This window comes from Mycena indigotica, assembly GCF_014461135.1.
Source record: "Mycena indigotica strain 171206Taipei chromosome Unknown Mind.scaff0012, whole genome shotgun sequence".
Lineage (NCBI taxonomy): Eukaryota > Fungi > Basidiomycota > Agaricomycetes > Agaricales > Mycenaceae > Mycena > Mycena indigotica.
In genome coordinates this window covers 1,566,453-1,585,676 of record NW_023503011.1, presented here as the reverse complement: position 1 = coordinate 1,585,676, position 19,224 = coordinate 1,566,453, and the positions used below count along the sequence as shown (strand labels likewise).

At 51.8% G+C, this 19,224-nt stretch overlaps 2 protein-coding genes across 2 annotated transcripts; both read right to left on the bottom strand.

The window, feature by feature from the left end:
- Nucleotides 1-511: 511 nt before the first annotated feature.
- MIND_01240000 (CxC2 domain-containing protein) lies at nucleotides 512-2,534 on the bottom strand (the record flags this gene model as incomplete). The annotated part of the gene is made up of 5 exons (XM_037368889.1): nucleotides 512-915; nucleotides 970-1,817; nucleotides 1,867-1,999; nucleotides 2,047-2,220; nucleotides 2,270-2,534. 5 exons carry the CDS (start codon nucleotides 2,532-2,534, stop codon nucleotides 512-514), a joined length of 1,824 nt encoding a protein of 607 aa, XP_037214857.1.
- Nucleotides 2,535-2,799: 265 nt separating this feature from the next.
- Nucleotides 2,800-4,347, bottom strand: MIND_01239900 (CxC2 domain-containing protein; the record flags this gene model as incomplete). The annotated part of the gene is made up of 5 exons (XM_037368888.1): nucleotides 2,800-2,864; nucleotides 2,911-3,074; nucleotides 3,131-3,690; nucleotides 3,740-3,973; nucleotides 4,009-4,347. 5 exons carry the CDS (start codon nucleotides 4,345-4,347, stop codon nucleotides 2,800-2,802), a joined length of 1,362 nt encoding a protein of 453 aa, XP_037214856.1.
- Between the last annotated feature and the right edge of the window lie 14,877 nt (nucleotides 4,348-19,224).

The window sequence follows — 19,224 nt, the reverse complement described above, 5'->3', positions numbered from 1 at the left end:
GGAAGGGTCAGGGTTAGTCAGGGTCAGGGCCAGGGTCAGCTCTCTGAGACCCGGACCCGGACCCGTGCTCAACCCTAGCCCCAGATGAGTTGTCGGAGTCACTGGAGCTAGCGGTAGAGTTGGGTGGCCTGGGACTTGAAGGGTGGTCGTCTTTTCGGTGGTCGTCAAGAGCGTCGTCGTTAGGATCAGAGTCACTAAGATTGGTTTCGGGAGGGGGCGGCTTTGGAGGGCCATGGCCTTGTTCACCCCTTGCAGCTGGGGCAATGCACAATATATGGGTTATAGCCCACAAGGGCAATGCACAACATATGGGCTATCAGTTAATCAGCTGGCAAGGCCATCGGACCAGCATAACCAGTGATCGGCACAACGGCAAACCATCAAAACTTGATCAAGACAAGCTAATTAAGCTAATTAAGTCTTATTAAGTCCAAGATAAGGACAAGTTAGCAAATATCAAAGTACAAGTGCAAAAATAGTCCAAAAAGTAAAGATATGTCCGAAAAGGAAGTTATTCCTCTTCCTCCTCGTCGTCGCTCGCATTCCCATGCTCGTCTTCATCGTCGCTATCAACCAACCCATCAGCGAGATCTTCATCGCCAGCCACAGCATAAACCTGGAAGACATCCCGTTCCCCCTTCTGACCTCGAGTCAATTTGGGACTTGTCAAGGTCGATTCTGCTCGTCGGGCCAGGTTGCGGTACATGTCGGCATGCTTTGCGGCGTACGCGATAGCACCTTCTGCGTGCTCTGCCCCTAGCCCGCTGACATCCACATCGAAGGCTCTCTTCAACCAGACCCTCTCTTCTGCAGCGAACGACAGGGGTATTCGGCTTGCCTCCACTCCCAGGATCCGCACTTCCTCCTTCCATCTGCGCAAGCGAGCATAAGACTTGGCCCATTCGATGCGAAGCGCTGCAACAAGCGGAATAAGCAGACATTACGGGTGGGAGACAGTTGTTTCAGTACCTTCTTCAACAGCCTCAGACGTGTTTGACACATTGCTCCAAATCCAGGATACCTGCCGACGGCTCTCCCCATGCTTGAAGACAGCATTCGCTTCTCTCGCAATATCAAGGCGATTCGATCGATCGATTGAGAAACTCTCGACCTCATGCTCATCCTCGTTGTCCTCCATCTCTTCATCGTCCATCGCCGAAGTGCTGGTGGGTAACTTTGCGAGGCCCGCTTGTTGTAATTCAGCATCTCGTGCTTTCTGGGCACGGTCCGCCTTTTCGCGCCTTTGGACATCGCGCTGAACCTCCTGAGAGTCCTCCATGCACCTAATATCCCCTTTCTCCAACTTCCGCCACGACACCTTGTCTTCGCCCCCTTCAATCGCGACCAGAGCACGCCACGCATTTTGATATTTCTCGGAATGGAGCAGGATTTTGCGCTCGTTCTGATCGACAAGTGTCCGCGAACGAGTGTTCATTGCCTGGGCACGCGAGTGCTGCCGTTTGTAGGTAAGCAGTCGAGACTTGACGTGCAGTTGCAGTTGCAGACTGGTCAAAGCAGAACGACATTGAGCATCTCGTAAGGCGCGCTCGATCTCCACCAAACCCTCGCGACAACCACCATGGCCGCGATCCAACCGCGGGATTGCGGAAGGCAAGAAGAGAGGTACGCGTTCGGCCAGTGTCTCTTGCGACAATTTCAGAGCATCCAATGCCCGGAGAGCAGCGGGAGTGTAGGTTAATTGGAGCGTTCGCAAGCGCTTGATTGCCCGATTGAGCTTTCGACGCTGTCGCCGAAGACTGACTCCCCCTGATGTTCCTCTGGTCTTCTTCAAATCCACCAATCCACGGATACGCCGCCTAAGAAACCATCAGATGTGAAACGGACGCAAGACAAAAGAACACGTACTGGTCAGCTTCAGCGTCCAGCAACGCTGCAATGAACTCGGTTGGGGAAACATCATGAATGGGAACTGCTCCCGCTTTCTCCAATTCTGCCTCCTCCTCCTCAAACATCTTGCGTACGGCGTTCTCCGACAACCCTGATCAAGATGAGCATTAGTCGACTACGTAAAATCAAACAACATACCCTCCGACTTCGCCTCATAGGGATTGGGCATGGAGTTATCAGCCTCAAATTCTTCGACCTGTTGCTTCCAGACCAAGACACGATCCGCGTGGCCCAAAGTCAATGTCTCGAAGTCTTGCTCTTGCTTCGCGCACTCTTCCGCTGCCCTATCCATTCGACGCCGTAATAACAGCACTAGCAGATGAAATGAGCAAGAGAACGCAAATTATCAGATGATACTCACCCAGTCCAAGGGTCTTCATCCAATTCCAAAACGACCAATGGTCGTCGAGTTGATCCCATCGAGCGCCAGGTCCACAGACGCGTGTGCTTGCTGCAAGCCCACCGATCATGCTCCATGGGCGCTCAATACCCTCGCCGTCCGTCATACCCGAACCCAGAATTAAGAGCAGAGAAAAAAAGATTTGGCACAAGACCAAGTGACCTTTGATGTGCATTTTCGGAATCGCAAAGCGGACCATCGCGAGAGCAAGGGACAGTCGCACCATCGCAGGCAATTTAGCCAAGCGTTCAATGAGATATTTCATCCACTGACAGACGATGTCGTAGGGAGATTAACTTGCGAAGTCTGGAGTCTAGATGGCGCATGAAGGAAGCGAAGATGTAGTCCATGTTGCTATAGCTGACAAAGTATTAGAACACGACTCGCTTTCTAGTAAGACGACCTACCGCTCGCCCGCTTGCAAATCACCTACACCGTTAGGAAGCACGAACTCGTGCCTTGCGCAAACCCCCATACCAACACCAGTAACACTATAGCCTCGGGAGAACTTGGAATTTGCATGGTCTAGAGCCGCCAGACCGCTGCAAGTGCTCATCTAAAGCAATCAGTCAATATATTTCGTTGGCAACAAAACTCGTTACCTCCTGCTGGTCCGTCACCGTCAACAGATATTCGCGATAGGGGTGCCATTCGAGCATGTACGCCCAACCCGTTCCAAGACCAGGGTCTCGAAGCTCGTTTGAAATAGCCCGCCCGTTTGAGACGGAAGCAGGCATCCATGGCAATGAACATGATGTACAAGCATCTGAACGAAGATCAGTTTGGAAATTATCATTGCCGGAAGAAGTCTAACAAACTCACTGGTCTTCTGGACGAGCATCTTCCCATCCTTCGGGTAGGTTTACCCCTGGCCGCGGACAAGCTGGACATTTGAGCGCGAGCTCACCCGGCCCAGTTCCCATCACCCCATATGCATCGTGGCCACGTCCCATGCGCTTGAGTAGCTTCAGATGTCGATACTGGCGGGAAATTCTCAAGAAGATGGAATAACGGTCCGGGGGCTTGATCCCCAAGCCATCGGTCAGCGATTCCAATGTCGAGTAATAGTCGTAGGCTGTCGTTTTTGCACGCAAAGACAGATAATGGAATCTGTCAAGACAAGAGAATGTCGCGCACGTTCGCGGCGAGGAGGTCGTTGCAGGATAATAGCCGGCTTTCAACAGTTGGATGTAATTGGGGTCGCTGTTCTGGCAGCCGCAGAAGTCGACCCCAACCTCGTGAATACCATTGTCGGCAATTATGACGAAGTCGGGACGGCCAGTTCGGGGAAGAGGACACGTCTGTCCAAGCAAGTGGCCAAATTGGATTCGAAGGCCCAGTTCGCGAGAGCTGATTCTCATGAAGTAGACACCAGTCCATTTCTAGTATTGGAAAATCAGCAAGGATCGAGCGCTGTAGAGGAATTTTCACCTCGATGAAATGGGTTGGGTTGGTTTCGTGCTCTTGAACACAGCACTCGGCGCAAACCATGCGGTCACCGTGGCAGCTTTCGCAACGATAGATCGCTTTTTGGGAGCCGCTACCGCAAGAGGCACACAGTTCAGACTGCTTGCCACGTCCATTTCTCCATAACATCGCCTGAAGGTACTTGTCTCGAAACTTTTCGGCCCAGTCTTGCATAGCTTTATCCTGTAATAAGTTGAGCTGGGGTCAAGGTAAAGTGCAGAGAGCATGCTTACAGCTGGCTGACTTTGACGAGCACCGGCAGGGTTACTTGAAGGCCCAGCATCGTCAGACTCGGAGCCAATCTCATATCTCTCCGGCTCGTCCCCAGGCAAAGGAAGCAGAGGCTCCTGACGCGCTAGATGGCTGAGGCGGGCGCGTTTGACGGGAGAGGATGGTGAAACCAAGACAGTTTCGGTGCGGACACGTCGATTGTCGCTGGTGACGCGATGGATTGTCGTGGCAAGAGGAGCATCAACCGGGGCTCCAACGAGGTCTGCGATTGGTGTCATATGGTGATGCACGAAAGTCGGGGGTATTGCAGCCCGGCGTTTTCGCGACGAGGAGGTGGCCATTTGGTGGGGAGTAAACAGAATAAGCGCTTGGCACACGTGCCCTGATGACGCATAACACTAGTGTGACTAGTGACATTTACTCTTTGCCTTTTCCCTCCAACCAAGATGCCCGCTGGTCATTACACCCACGTCGACGAGTTCCTGCGCCTCATTACGCACGCCCCGAACAGTGATCGCCGCTGGGTACCGTTTTCATCTCGCATGAGGCTTGGATCTGAACCATCATTAGCCCATCTTCTTCCGCATTCTCGGCTTCTATCCTCGGAAATCTTCTCACAAGCTTGTCATGCTGCCACTGCTCAAACACGTCGCCTACAGCGAGCTTCCTCCAACTCCCGATGACATCTGCGTCTCCACCCTCTCCAACGCAATCGGACAGATGTGGACGAAATCCCCCTTGGACTGCCACAGCTGTGTTCGCGAGGGGTGGCAGGTCTTTCGACCAGCAGGCTATGTCAACGAAGCCTTCACTGTCGTAACCAGCTGCTTGCATCCACGCAAAAAGACACGCCAGCCTGTGAAGATCGAAGAAGATGACTACATTGGTCGCATCCAATTGGAGCTTGAAGAAGAGGCGGGTGTCATTTCTGGAACCGACGAAGAGGAAGAACAGGACGACGAATACCTCCACCAGCACGATAGTCATCCGAACTGCGGCATCCAAAAATTGTGCGATGGGCAGACGCCGTTCATGGGCTCGGTCGTCGTCATCAAGCACAAAACTTACGACGTTCAGGGAGTCTCCAGCCCACGTTTGCTGGACCTTCGTCTGGCTGACTTTGAAGACACCGACCTTCCCGTCATCGAGACTCTCCTGCGCCAGTTCGTGTTCTCCGTCTATGTACACCCCACCATTCTAACAGTTTTGACAGACATTGTCAGAATCAACCGGTCCAGATGGGGGGAGATTGAACTGTTGTCTTTGCTGTTTGTGCTGTCTTGCTTTACGATCTCTTGGACAATCACGCTGTGTTAGCTTGCTTAGTTTTGTCGTTGCTTTTGCTCTGTTGTGTCGTTGTCGTATCGCGTTGTTTGTAGTCGCTTACTGTCTGTAGTCCAAAAATGTGTATTAGCTCTGTCCTGACGAATGGCTACGAAGAGTAGCCGCGCATTCGCTCCACTCCGATAAGGCCGACTCGAGAAGACAATCAGAACGTGTTAGCTTGCGACGAATGAGCCGGACAAGGCCGACATTAGCCCCACAGCTTGATTATGTACAACAACAAATAGCTACCCCCGACACTGGCAAGCCGAGAAGACGAAGGCAACGCGTCAGCTCCACTGTCGCCAGCGCATTAGTTCCACTCCGACAAGGCCGACGTGAGCTCCACAGTCGCCACAAGACATGAATTCGAGAATGCCTAGGACGCTTCGACCGATGAAATCGAGTCCGAGGGTGGCGCGCCAAAATAATAACTGAAAGTTTGAGTGAGAGGGGAACAATAACAATGAGAACAGATGAAATGACCGCTGGACCAGCCTTTTAGCTTCTTCGACGTCGGATTCTTCTAAGTCGAGGGGGTGGCACAGACCCACGGTCTGAATCACATTCTCTTGAAGCTCCTGCGAATGGGGCGAATCATGCTTGATTACAACGATGTTACCGAAGGCGGGACTCAGTGAGACTGGTCCTTGCCAGCCCAGGGAGGCAACGGCTTCGTTGTGTTGAACCTCGAGCCAGTCATCGTCCAGCGCCGTTTCACTTTCCGCAGGGCTACGTCCCGCTTCGAAGATGGTCCAAGCGCAGCCTTCAGCCTGGTAGACAGCTTTAACGTCGAGCCACTCGTCCCAGTTTGTATCCCCAGTTTTCCAAAGTGTTTCAAGCGACGGGAGCAGGTCCGTAATTGTCGCAAGGTCTGGCGGTATCGGTATTGACATTCGCTCGATAGCGCCAAGCGAATAGAGAACAAGGAGGTGAATCTACTTGTCAGTCAGTGGAATGTCATCATTGGTATTGTTATTACCGTAGGCAATTCTATTTGCTGTTCCTTCGCCGTCTCCAGTTTTGTGTTGTATACGTAGTCGCTGTCATAAGTATGAGCCTTAGAGTGCAAGTTTGTTTGTGGCAGCAAAGAACTGACGAGTTGTGATAAATTTCACCTTTGGCAAGCTGGTCGACAACAGGATGTGCAGACGGTGGTGACCCGGCCATTGGTGGTTCGAAGACAAGTCGTCAGCAGAGATGAAGGGATTCGATTACGTCGATTAAGAATACAAGTGGAGTCAGCATGATTTTGCCATGATGGTAATGCGGTCTGGCGCTAGTTGATGAAAGCAAGGCCCCGCAGTCGCGCGCAACGTCTTGCTTGCCATCTCATGTGCAGGATTACCATAGCTCGATGGTAGAGTTGTGTGCCCCACTCGTCCTCCGGCTCAAGAGCGTCATACAACACTTTCAATCTTTCCCAATCTTCTCTGGCCTTGACGAGTTCTCCCTCCAATTGCTTAATGGCGTCCCTCCTCGACCAGGCTTTCAGCCACTCTAACCATTCCTCATCAGTCTCACGCTCCTGCTTTAGTTTCAGACCATGGATGGCGATCTCGAGTTCATTGACATTATTGAATTCGCGACGGGGCTGCTCATCGAAGTCGGAAGGAGAGTAAGGAGGAGGCAAATCGAATGGAAACAAGCCCTTGACTTTGCCCGCCAATGCCCGACGAAAGAGTGGTTGCTCTTGCGGCCAAAAAAAAGATGCTTGATCAAGGAGGGCGCTGGGCAATGGTGGTGTGTGGTCCAAACTGAGAGGAATCTGCTTTCTCCCGCATTTCTTTCGACGGTATGTAGCCCGGATAGTGAGCGCCCTAGTATCATAACATGAGTAATGCTAAATGAGGGTAAAGAATAGACGCACTGGGAGCTCTGCTCATACTTGCGACTGTATCCCTTGGCTGCCTCCCGTCTTTCCTCCTCCGTGTGGTATTTCAATGGGCGAGGCATGGTGGCCACGAGTGGCAATGGATTGGGTGTGTGAGCGGTGTGAGAGCACAAGACAAGCCTGAGATGCGGTCAGATGATTGCTGTGACAGGTGGTGAATAGATCTCGGATTGACGAGTTCTCATGTTTTCTGCCAACCGCTCATTGCCTCAGGCCAAATCTTGCATTCTTGGACTCGGGAAGGATGCCCCTTTCTGGCATTGTATATATTTATGGACTCCACACAATATAGTTTTAACATGAACGTTGAGAAAAGTGATAGCTTGTAAGGAACTAGTCGGTACCCGTGCTTCGCACCGGATGAGCAATAGATGAAAATTGATTAACAGACGTGTGATGTACGATACAGGAATGCAAGTACTTAAGCACGACATACATGACTATTGGGGATGTGGAGACGGTGAAGATGACAGGTGGTCGTCCTTGCGGCGCTTAGTGAATCCACCGCTTGGGAGGGTGTCAAAGTTGAATGTTGATGATGTACGCTTGCGCTGCGATGACGATGCAGCACCTATGAGAGTGAGACACTGAAGCAACTTGAAGTGTTGACAGCCATACCAAACGGGCTCCCTGAACCTCCACCACCCTGACCCAGCACTCCGAGGAACACAACCTTGTCGATGACCAGGTGGAAGGTGATCTTCCCCTCTGAGTGTAGAGTGACATCTGAGATTGTGCCCGAGACTTGCACAAACTTGTTGTTGTGAGGGAATGGCTTATTCCATGTCTGGTCCTTTGAGTTCTTCCAGCGCGGAAGGTCAGCGAGGAAAATGTCTGTCAGAAAAGAAGACCTGGGCATCAAGTCAGCTTTCGATATTAGACAAACACCCAATGATGCACTTGAGATTCTTCGAGAGGTAGTAGGCTGTGCAGTACTGGTCTCCGTTGATTGAAAATGTCCAGTCATCCTTCTTGAGGTTTGACGGCAGGCCACAGACCTCAACGCGAGGAGTCCTGCGAGGGTCAATACCACAGTCTGTGACCCCAAGAAAATCTGGCTGCAAAGCATTGAGTCGCGTTATAAAGGCTGTCGAAATATTTACTTACCGATGTGACCTCGGCCAGAAATTTGTATTCGTCTCTGTCTTCTGGGCTGAGCTCACCGCACTGTAGATCAACCTTCTCATGCATATGAACAGGCTGTAGTAGTGGTCAGCAAATGGCAAGACTGGGCAAAAGAATAGACACACAGCAATCTGGAGCATGTAGATTCCATCCTCAAAGTCATTGTTTTGCCCGTTGTAAAAAAAGCCCCACGACCAAGTATTGCTTGTCCTCCCTTGCCATTGAACCAAAACCTGATGTCCACTGCTGTGTAGTTCTTGCCAAAGGGCATGAAGTTGTCGAGAAGGCCTAAGCCAGAGATGGTGAAGGAGGCGCCTTGAGACATAGACGGTGAGGGAAGGGAAGAAAATGTCCAAAGTCAAGTGATTTTATATGTCACACTACCGCCAAGCGGGCCACTGCCGCCAAGTGGGTATTGAGAGTCCAAAGCAAGAGCCAATGCTTATTCTAACAATACCTCTGGATACACAACATTTGCTATCTCTAATCCATTACTTGTCTCTGGCAGTAAGATCTTCACCCGCTGGCTCGATGTGGCTCTTGACAATGCGACATACAACTGGCCATGAGAGAAGACCGGTACACGCAGATCTATTCCTACAAACTTGACCGATTGACCTTGTGATTTATTGATAGTCAGTGCAAATGCAAGTCGGACAGGATATTGGCGACGCGAGAACTTGAATGCAAAGTCGGTGGTGTTGGATGGGGTGAGGGAGATCCGAGGGATGAACACAACCTCACTGTCATGGTCACCGCCAATAATGCGACACTCGAGAACACGTTCCGACAGACGTAGCAGTGTCATACGTGTGCCATTACACAGACCATGAGCAGGAGCAAGGTTGCGGAGCAGGATGAGTGGACAGCCAGGCTTCATTGTGAGCTCACCAGGTGGTAAGCTGCCAGAGTTGAGAGATCGCAGAAACTCGATAGGAACAGGAGTCTCGTCATCAAAGGCAGGCCCATCTGCGCCGGTCTCCTGGATGACCTTGTCTGCACTGAAGTATGTCCGTGCATTTCCCGACATAGATTCAAGCACTGTCGTGTTGATATCGAACACATCGACATTTCGCAGGGCAAGAATCATACGGTTCAGAAAGTAATCAGGTGGTGGGGGAGGGATACTGTTGATGCCAGGGTAGACAAAGTTGATTAGAGACTGTGGGGAATCACAATCCATACCAGGGCGTAATGGGATCATATTGGTATCGTCAAGATTGCGGCCATGTCCGATATCTAACAACCACTCTGCAAAATCACGCTCGTCGTGACCCTCTGTCGCAAGTCGCATATTCTGGTGAAGTCGGAGAACCTTGATGCGGCGCCAGAGTGGTGAGCGGCGGATGCATGCGCCGACGATGTCCTCACGTGAGCCTTTCGGAATGACTGGCAAAATTTGCTGAAAATCCCCACCCACGACAGTTGTGATTCCGCCAAATGGAGAGTTAGGGGCATCGAGCAGGTCTCGCAGGGTGCGATCAACAGCCTCAACTGCGTGTCGGTGCTGCATGCCAATTTCGTCCCAGATAATGAGAGATACGCGACGCATAAGATCGGCCCGGTCGCTATTCTTGTCGATATTGCAGAAAGAGCCATCGTAGAGACTTTCGATTGGGATTTTGAAGACAGAATGTGCAGTACGACCACCTTCCATTAGCAGCGCAGCAATACCGGAAGATGCAACACAGAGAACAATCAATTGCTCTGCCCGAAGACTATAGCAGATTGTCTTGTACACAAATGTCTTGCCTGTCCCACCAGGGCCATTCAGAAAGAACATTTTGCCTGACCGTTGATGGACTGACTCGACGATTTCGTCAAATGCGGAACGCTGCTCTGCGTTGAGTAGTGGGATTTGACGTTCGGCATGGTCGAGCTGCTGGTCCGCATCATAATCGAGCTGGTCGGCAATAAGAGCATTGACGACCTCCACACCCCAGTCGATTCGGGGGCATGGCATTGTTGGCCATTTCTCCAACGCCTGTCCAGACTCCTTAAGCAGTTTGTCGAGCAGGTAGAGGCCATAGTCGTAGGCGTCCTCGTCAGTGGTGTTCTGACGACCACTGCGTTGAAGTCGCCGTTGAAGATCGTCGCAGATATGTTCGCGGAACTCAGCCCATAAAAGCTCTGGTCGAGTTGGCTCACAGAAGATTAGAAGTGTCGCAAAAAGCTGACGCAAACGTGTGCCGGTTTGCATTTGTGACGCTTCCTGCAAGCACTGGCGCCACTCTCCATCATCCTCCAAAAGGCCGCGCGCCAGACATGCCCCAAGAAATGTTGGGAAGAGGGTGCCATTATAGGTTCGAAGGTTCGCAAATGATGTTGCACCCTTGACTACTGTGAGCAGTGTTCGGAGGTAGAAGCGCTCTCCCGCGTTTGGCGGCACAAAGTACATCCGTCCGAGTGCCATACCCTGCTTTCGAATTGCCCAATGCGGATTGCGACCTCCCTTCCACACAAAGTGCTGCGGGAATTCTTGATAAGTGTATTGAGAAGCAATGGCTGCTGTTTGCGGATTGGCATTGGCCTCAAAGTAGCCCACCAGGCATGTCTTCTCGCCACTTGCACGTGCGACAATCTGAGCTGGGTCCTCATTGGGATCGAAGGTGACTAAGTGTTGGCCAGGCAGGTGAACCTGTATTGATGATCAGCCCCAAGAACCAATAGAGTCATAATTTGCTTACCTGTAGCCTGACAACATTTGGGCTTTGTGCAAACATCCCAAAGTGGTAGATGCGCCAAGCTGCCTCCGCCGCCGAAATATAACGACCCTCAACCCAACGTTTGACCTCGTCATTGCGATCCTCCAGTGAGATGCCTGCCACGTCCCCACCCTTCTGAATATACTTGAACGCGTACTTGAATGACCCTAGGGAAACAGCACATTCAATGTTGATATGGCAGTTATACTTTGCGGAGAGAAATGGGCAGTAGGGAACAATCCAGCGGTTATCGACCATGTAGTCGCGAACGTCAAACGCACGTCCATCGTCAGGTCGGTAGTACTTTGGGTAGCCCTTCTCATCAATGATAGTATGGTCGGTGAACGGTTTCGGAAAGCCCTTGGTACACTTCCCATTCTCCATACACGGCGAACGTGGATTAGCAACTCCGCAGGGCCCATGGACCATACACTTCTTGACGGTCTCAAACAGTAATGGCTGTGTCTCCGGGTCAGGCCACCGTGCCCAAATGCAAGAGTCGATATCCTCTGGTGTCTGAATCTTCTCTCCAGGGGCAAGGAAAAGGAGAAGGTGCATATGGGGAAGGCCTCGCTTCTGGAACTCGATCGCATAGACATGCGCAACGGAGGCACCAAAGATACCCTCTTTGTTGATGTCTTTCAGGATTTCGTCTTTCTTCATCTCAAAGACACGTGCGACCAAGTCCGGACGATCTGAAGGATGTTGTCCTGGAAGAAGCTCCCGAACAATCTCGGGCCAGTCGGGATTGGTAGTGACAGTGATGAAGAGGTCGACAGAACAATAGTACCGTGCAAGAGCCATTGAGTCCTGGAAGCGTTGGCCACGATCACGGGGTCCCGCCATATAGCTGGATGGCAACACAACACGACGACCAAGACCACTGAAGTCGTCATCTCCAAGTTCAATAGCATCAGCAAGACCGCTATATAGCTCCGCTCGCAGCTTTGGTTGATTGAAGTGTATCCAACGCAGCCGATTCTGGTCTGCAGATGCCCACATGTCAACCATATAACGCTGCAGGAGACGTGTTCCGCGAAGGATGGTTGTTGCTTCGTCCTCGCGTTGATGAAGTCGGTACGCAGCAAATCGTGTCTGCGTCAAGCGCCTTGGTTGCCTGTCTGCATTATGCTCCGTCTCCACCTCCCTCATCTGCTCATCCCAACCATCTTCGCCATATGGAAATAGCAGCACATAATACAGAGGTGCATATGCGGCATGAAGATCACTGATTCGCACCAAGGGCCCGTCACGTCGGCGTAAAATGATGTCGCGTGGTTGGGTATTGCCTTGGTCAGGGATAATAACAGCGACCTCATCAGCTGACGGAAGATTTCCACGTCGAGCATGAACTCGAGGGGCCACACGTAGGCGGAGTACAACATCTTGAGCTTCCTCACGCGCAATGATGTCCTTGGCATGAACAAAAAGATGTGCGTATTGGTGGTTTGCGTTTATAACGCGCTGCAGCATCTCCATCGTGTCGCGTCGTAGATTGGTGTTGTTCCGCATGCGGTGGTCCAGCGCAGCTTGTGGCTCGTAGAAATACAGCTGCGCGTAGATCGGATTTTGGCCATCAGGGGGCAACAGTGAGCCGATTCGGTGTTGGAGCTCGCCACGGATTCGAAAGAGATATGGCCCACGGCCGTCGTTGTACTTGTTGTCAATTGTGACCCCAAGAGACGTGAATGAAAGCGCTGTCTTGTATTGCGCAATGTTCTGGCGGAACTCATTGGCTTGTGCCGTTGTTCCGGTGTATAGGGCTTGTAGTTCAGCGGGCGGTTCCTCCAACTTGTCCAGTACAACTTTGCCGGAGTTACAGCACATGCCGAATCGCATACGATGAGTGGTTGAGGTTGATAGCGCTTCGGCGGCCCAATGTAGAGCACCACAGTACTCGCACTTATTATCCATGCGACCAAGATCATGTCTGGCGGCAGGTTCCATGTACAGTTGGCGAGCAGCACCTGCTGCACGCTGGCGACCACGACGACGACCTGGCGGAACACAAAATTAGAATATACAACCAAAGCAATGGGTGAAACACCCACCATTAGCCTGTTGCTGTCTTGCTTGGTCCTCATGTTCACGTCTTTCGCGTTCGCGTCGTTGTTGTTGTCCTAATGCACGCGCATGTACTTGTTGCGGTGGCTGTTGGTCCCGTTCTTGTCCTCGTTCTTGCTCTTCCATTTCTCTTCTCTCACGCTCCCGACGCATTTGTTGCGCCAACGCCCTTGCATCTACGTTAGGGTCCCGTTGTCTTGATGGACCGGCAGTCGGCTGATGTTGTTCCTGCTCGCGTTGCTGTCGTTCGCGTTGCTGTCGTTCACGTTGCTGTTGTTCGCGTTGCTGTCGTTCGCGCTCACGTCGTTGCTGTTGAGAAAGAGCACACGAATTGAGAGGGGCTTCATTATCATTTGCAGGCGGAATTGGCGGTAGAATAAGCTGAAAATTGACATCAGCAACAGTGAGAGCAGAGAAATAGGCAACATACTCGGACACGGGGTAGAGGCCTCCTCTGTGGTGGTGGTGCCAGAGACCCAGTCCGCTGTCCAGAGGCAGGCGGAGTTGGTGGTAGGATAAGCTGAAAAGTCAATTTCAGCAATGGCAAGGCAAAAAAAGTAGCCAACGCACTCGGACGCGGGGCAAAAGGCTCCTTTGTGGTGGCGTCGGAGACCCAGCCCGATTCTCCGAGTTTCTTGTTGGAGTTCGGCGGTTGCGTCGACTGGGACTGTCTTGCAGGGCCTGAAGAGCCAATTGTCGCTCTCGTTCGGCCCGGCGTCGAGCTGCCTGCTCAGCCTCTGAGTCTATGTCAAGCCCGCGATTTGTGCGGTCGCCAAAGGGCCTCCGAGGTGAGTTTTGTGTTGATCTTCGATAGAACGGCGCATTGACATTCTGCCTGTTCTCACGGATGTGGTGGGGACTGCGTTGACAGAGAGAAGATGTAGGAGTTGGGAGCCTAATAAGCAGAGAGTGAGTAGGAGGCAGGGAGGCAAGGAGGGAAGGGGGAACATACATAGTGGGTCCAGAACAGAGATGTGTCTGAAAAGTCAAAAAGAGAGCCAAGCCGACTCACACCCATAGTCCACTGTCCCAGCAGTGCCAATTACACCCATTTTCCACACTTCCAAGCACCACACACGCATTAAGAAGAGGCCAAAGAATGTATAAAGAGTACGGAATACAGTTTGTGGTGCTTTGGCACGTAGAATATTGCGTCTTGTGAGTCGGGTTTGTGAGTGTGTCTGAGTGTCAGCTGGGCTTGGAGCCCGTGTAGTTCGTGTCATTAGCACATGTTTAGCGAGTTGGGGTGTCCAAGAACGTGGCGGGCGAGTGAGGAAGACGATTGAGACGACGACGTGTCGTTTGTCTTTGACGTTTGTGACACGCGTTTGTGACGGACGACTGTCTTTTGTATAATAGATTAGCAGTGTTCCCCCTTTCGCAACTCTTGATTTTGAACAATTCTCCCCAAACTCATGCTTGTTGCCGAGCCTTGATTTTTTTATCGGGGACTGGGGCACACCAGCCCTTTCTAATACTAATTTTATTATACTCACTACTTTGTTATAACACACAAACAAAAAGAAATGCGTGATCCCAGGTTTTCATGACAGTGTGACGAACCTACTTACAACGATGGACTTCAAATCTCGCGGCGCTTAGACAAGCTCAGACCAAAAAAAAACTTCAAGAAAATGCATTTTGCACTAAGTATTAAGCAAATTACACAACATCTACGACGAAAGTACATGCAACTCGCGCCGGAGCTGACCTGACAGCTGATTCAGCCTCACCTCTACGTGACACAAGGCCCACCAAGCAGTGTTGGCTCGGGACACGCATGTCAGCGCCTTTTTATGGGCCTCCAGATGTAAATCCACATGAGCGTCCAGCTCCAGTCCCTTTGGATCGAGGCCTAAACCAGATAGATTCGCTTTCGCAGTCTGGAAAGTGCGCGCAATCTCCTGTTGGGATCGAGCGACGCACAGTTGGTGGGTTTCCTCGTTTCCAAAGGCGTCAGCCAAGGACCGAATCTTACCAATGACTTCATCGAGCTCGTCGAGCGCGATCTTCAGTTGCGATGCTTTGAGAGCAGCTTCTGCAAGACTGCGCTCTTTGTGGTGATCAGCGTCAACGGAGACAGAGACAAGCAGCCCAATCACGAACCTTGGTCGGCAATAGTTTTGAGTCTACCTTCTGCTAGTTGGATCTTCTCGAGCGCAGCCTTTCGATTGTGCAGTTTTTCTTAACACATTCAGAGAAAACTAAAGCAGGTCGGCACAAAGCTCACCTTCTGCGGTGAGAGGTCGGGGCTTAGGCCGCTCATACGGCTTGGCTTTTGCTCGGGAGGGAGGTTTTGTGGGCGAAAGCAATAGCTCTAGCGGCCAGTCAGTTCAGGGAAAAACACACATACAGAGCGAACTCTTACGTGCGTGGTCGCGCGAGGGCGGCTTTTGAGGTTTTTCAGGTACCACAAGGAAGGTTGCAGTCGGTTTTTTGGGTGTCGTGGGCACAGGCTGCATCGTAGCACGACGGAAGTGAGATTAGAAGAGCCTTCCGTAGTGGTAATCGAATGGAGTCCACGGCATTTGCCCAGGAACGGTGCTAGAGCGGAGACGCGGCGTTGCATTCAAGATTCCACAGAGTTCTCGCCAACCCAAAAAGAGACGTGACGTGACGGTGACGTCACATCGGCTTCTAGCTTTTCTTCAAGTTTAGGATGCTGAGCACGCACTCCTTGCTTTCTTCCCCCCCCCCTTTGCAGCTATGTCTACCAAGGCTGTAGCTTCGTCGTCTTCGTCTTCGTCCTCCGCTGGAGAGACCACGAGCTCCGGCTCCTCGGAGTCAGTATCACGGTCTGTCGAGCCTCTTCATCGTTGGGTGAGTGTCGGCTTTACATCTGTATCTTCAATCTGCTGAACACAGTCGTTGCAGTCATTCGATAATGTACCACAGACCGCTATTCCGCCCCCTCCTGTTGTCCAGATAGCACTGTATCCGACCTTATGCGGTTTCGCTGTCTTCCCCGCCTTCGCTCTCGACCCTCTTTCCCCCACTCTGCGAGCCTCTGCGTTCGGTTTGGATTATTTCGAGGTCAACCCCGTCCCCTGTCGTCGCTGCCACAAAGCGGCTCAACGACATCCCTCGGCTCCCGGCCATGTATTCACCGTCCTCTTCGACTGCCCCCATTCGACTGAAGACCGTGAGCGTCGGCAGAACAAGTCGATCGAGCTTCTCTTGGAGAGGACGCACACAACCATTCCGCCCTGCCGTGGCCCTGTCGCTGTCATCAAGCAACGTTTGGTGGAGAATCCCGATGTGCTGAATGCCGATCTCCCCCTGGTCAACTTGGAGAGAGCCGACCTACCTGCCGTCGAAAGCATCGTTGTCGAGTAAGTCAATTCATTTGGAAGCATCTAGGCTTAACTGATTTGTTTGTAGCTTGCTCAAAGGCTTCGCTCGCTCTGCGGAGGAGGGAAGATTGTACTTCAGTACAACGGAGCAGGTAGTGGCGGCTTGGCTGGCTTCTCCAGACCCGCCCTTGTTCGACACGCTTTCGTGGGTGTAAATCGGGCATGGAGCGGCTTGAGCGGCTTTGAAAACGTAGCTTTTTTTTTTTGCTTTTAGTAAATCGAACCCACGATAGAATTTTTTTGGCTTTTTTCTAGATGCACGCAAACGTAAATATCCGTCTCTTCGGATGCATTACTGCCTTCTGTCCGCTACCACCATGAGCACCGCGACGGACACGACGCGCTCCCTCGTCTTCACACTTTGTCAGCCTCCGTTCCACCCAGACCTGGGCGGCGGCCCAGACCCTCGCGACAATCCTCTTGCCAAAGGCTTTCTGGTTATCGTGTTGCAGGGACAGAAGCCAGGAGTCTATATGAGCGCGTCAGTCTCCCTTTTCAGTGTTGCTCATGTCCACTGATATCGTCTTGGTGCAGCAAATCAGCGCGCGCAGCAAATCCCGGCCCGATGGGAGCATGGCGTATCCGTGAAACTTGGCTCGACGTCTTGCAACTCTGGGCGTCGTGGTGTGGACAGGATCATCCTGTTCATTCACCACAGGACCCTAACATCATGTTTAGCGTCGGTGTCCTGTTTGGGTTAGCCGAGCATGACCACGCCCCACTCTTTCCTCACTCATCTGTTATCTCCTCCTTGCGTGCCGACAACATCGAAATGCCCATCCCGACTCGCATCTGCACTCGCACGGCCCGACTGATTCAACGACTGGAAGAACTAGCAGCCAGCCAGAACGACGAAGATAACAAGCAAGCCGATAGCAGCTGCGACTGGGAGTCTTGTGGAAGCGAATGCAGTTGCAACTTCTCCACAGCCGCGATTTCTCGAGAGTCGTCCCCCGCACCAGCTCCCTCGCCTTCTCCGCCATTCGTGCCTTTGGTGGTTCCTCGAGGGCCAATCGATGGGCCCCGTCGTATGCCCAAATTCTGGACAATCGAACACAGCGGCATGTTAATGGGGTCTTGGTTTGTCTTCTAATTCGTTCGATATGTGTATAGCTCTGAAAACCACGGTTTAGGATGGAGCTCTTAGCTAGCTTGGATACAACGAATACGTGGGGTCGCCACACTCGACTGTATGGCTCAGACGACAAGCGCCGCATCATCGCCTGGGCTTATAGCTTACCCTATACTCGTCCTGCGCCAGGAAACTTCGGGACGGACGAGCCTGTAGTCATTGAAGCTCACGACTCGCTCGTTGAGCTGTTCCTGTAAAATTTGCAATCAAAGTTTCTTGTTTACGACACGAAAAGAAGAAGAAGACGCTTAGACAGCGGCAAAACTGGCGAGCGAGTAGCGAGTAGACTAGTGGGTGTAAAACGGCTTTCACGTTTTGCGGTAGAAGGTAAAGAAGCTTGACAACCAGTACACGAACCGAGATAGGCGCAGCTAACGCGGTTGCAGCTAACGCGGCTGCACGTTCTTTGCGCTCGCCCCCATCTCAAGTGTACCACGCTATCGCTCTCCCGCCCTCGCTCTTACCGTTATGCCCTCGAAAAATCGTCATCTAGGAGACGAGTTCAAGAAGAAGCGCGGAAACCAAGGCAATTTCCATGGCCCACGAAAAGAGTATCTGGAGCAGTTTGTTGACGAGTATGTTGAACGCAGCATACGCAGGAAGAGGGCACGTCGTGGGTCAGGCAACAGCATCTGGGATGTGATTATGCCTGGATTTTGGAAGATTTCTCCTTGGCGAGCGGATTTGGCAAAGGAGCTGCCAACTGACGCTACCGAATTGGAGGCTTTGGCAAAGCCGCCCGTTGACAAAGACGAAGAGAAACTCAAAGCCAAGGTCATTGTCGCCATTGAGAAGGTCTGTGTAGCTGCCGCAATAGATGTCTGAGCTGATCTAGCATTATGGCAGCAAATCAAATGGTGGTTTTCGCGACAGCCTGCGCTCAAAAAGACCAAGAATCCATGGCAAGAGGTCTTGAAACAGCTACGCGCACCTAAAGAATCCGCTCCTCGACGACCGTCAGATGCCCAATTCTACATGGGCCACGAAGAGTTCAAGGAAAAAGTGCAAGATGCTTTCGTCGCGGCTGGACACGACAAGGCCCCTGCCAATCTCAAGCTCAAACTGCGCGGCGAGGTTGCTGCGCATTTGCTGAGCGAAGAAAGTACTAGTGTTCAAGAACGAATCAAGGAAGAGGCCGACAGTGCCCATCAAGATGCTCTCGAAGCCCACCAACAAGCCAGCGAAGGACTCGTCCCAATCGAGGCGGAACATACTGCATTGTGAGTCAAGTCTGATACTCGAGAAACCCTTCGGCTGCTGATTCAAGTTGATCAGGGCGAGAGATCGCTTGCCGCAGGTGGTTCAGCCTCTGCTCGACCTTATAGCGCAATGCACAGATTGCCAGGTCGCGCTCTACTTTGGAACTGTCGAAGAGTCGAATGGGGGAATGAATGTGGTCGTTGAAAGGTAAAAACAGATTTTAATTTATGCGGATGTTGATTGTTGTTTACAGTGTACATTCGCGAGACGAGGGAGAAGATGCCGTTGACTTCGCTCAGCTTGACCCCGTTTCATATGCTGAGTCGATTCGACTATTTTCCCGATATGTCGCTAAAAAATGTAAGTGCCATTCTAGGAGCGGGCAGAACTTGAAGCTGACAACGTGTTTTCTTAGATGTTGC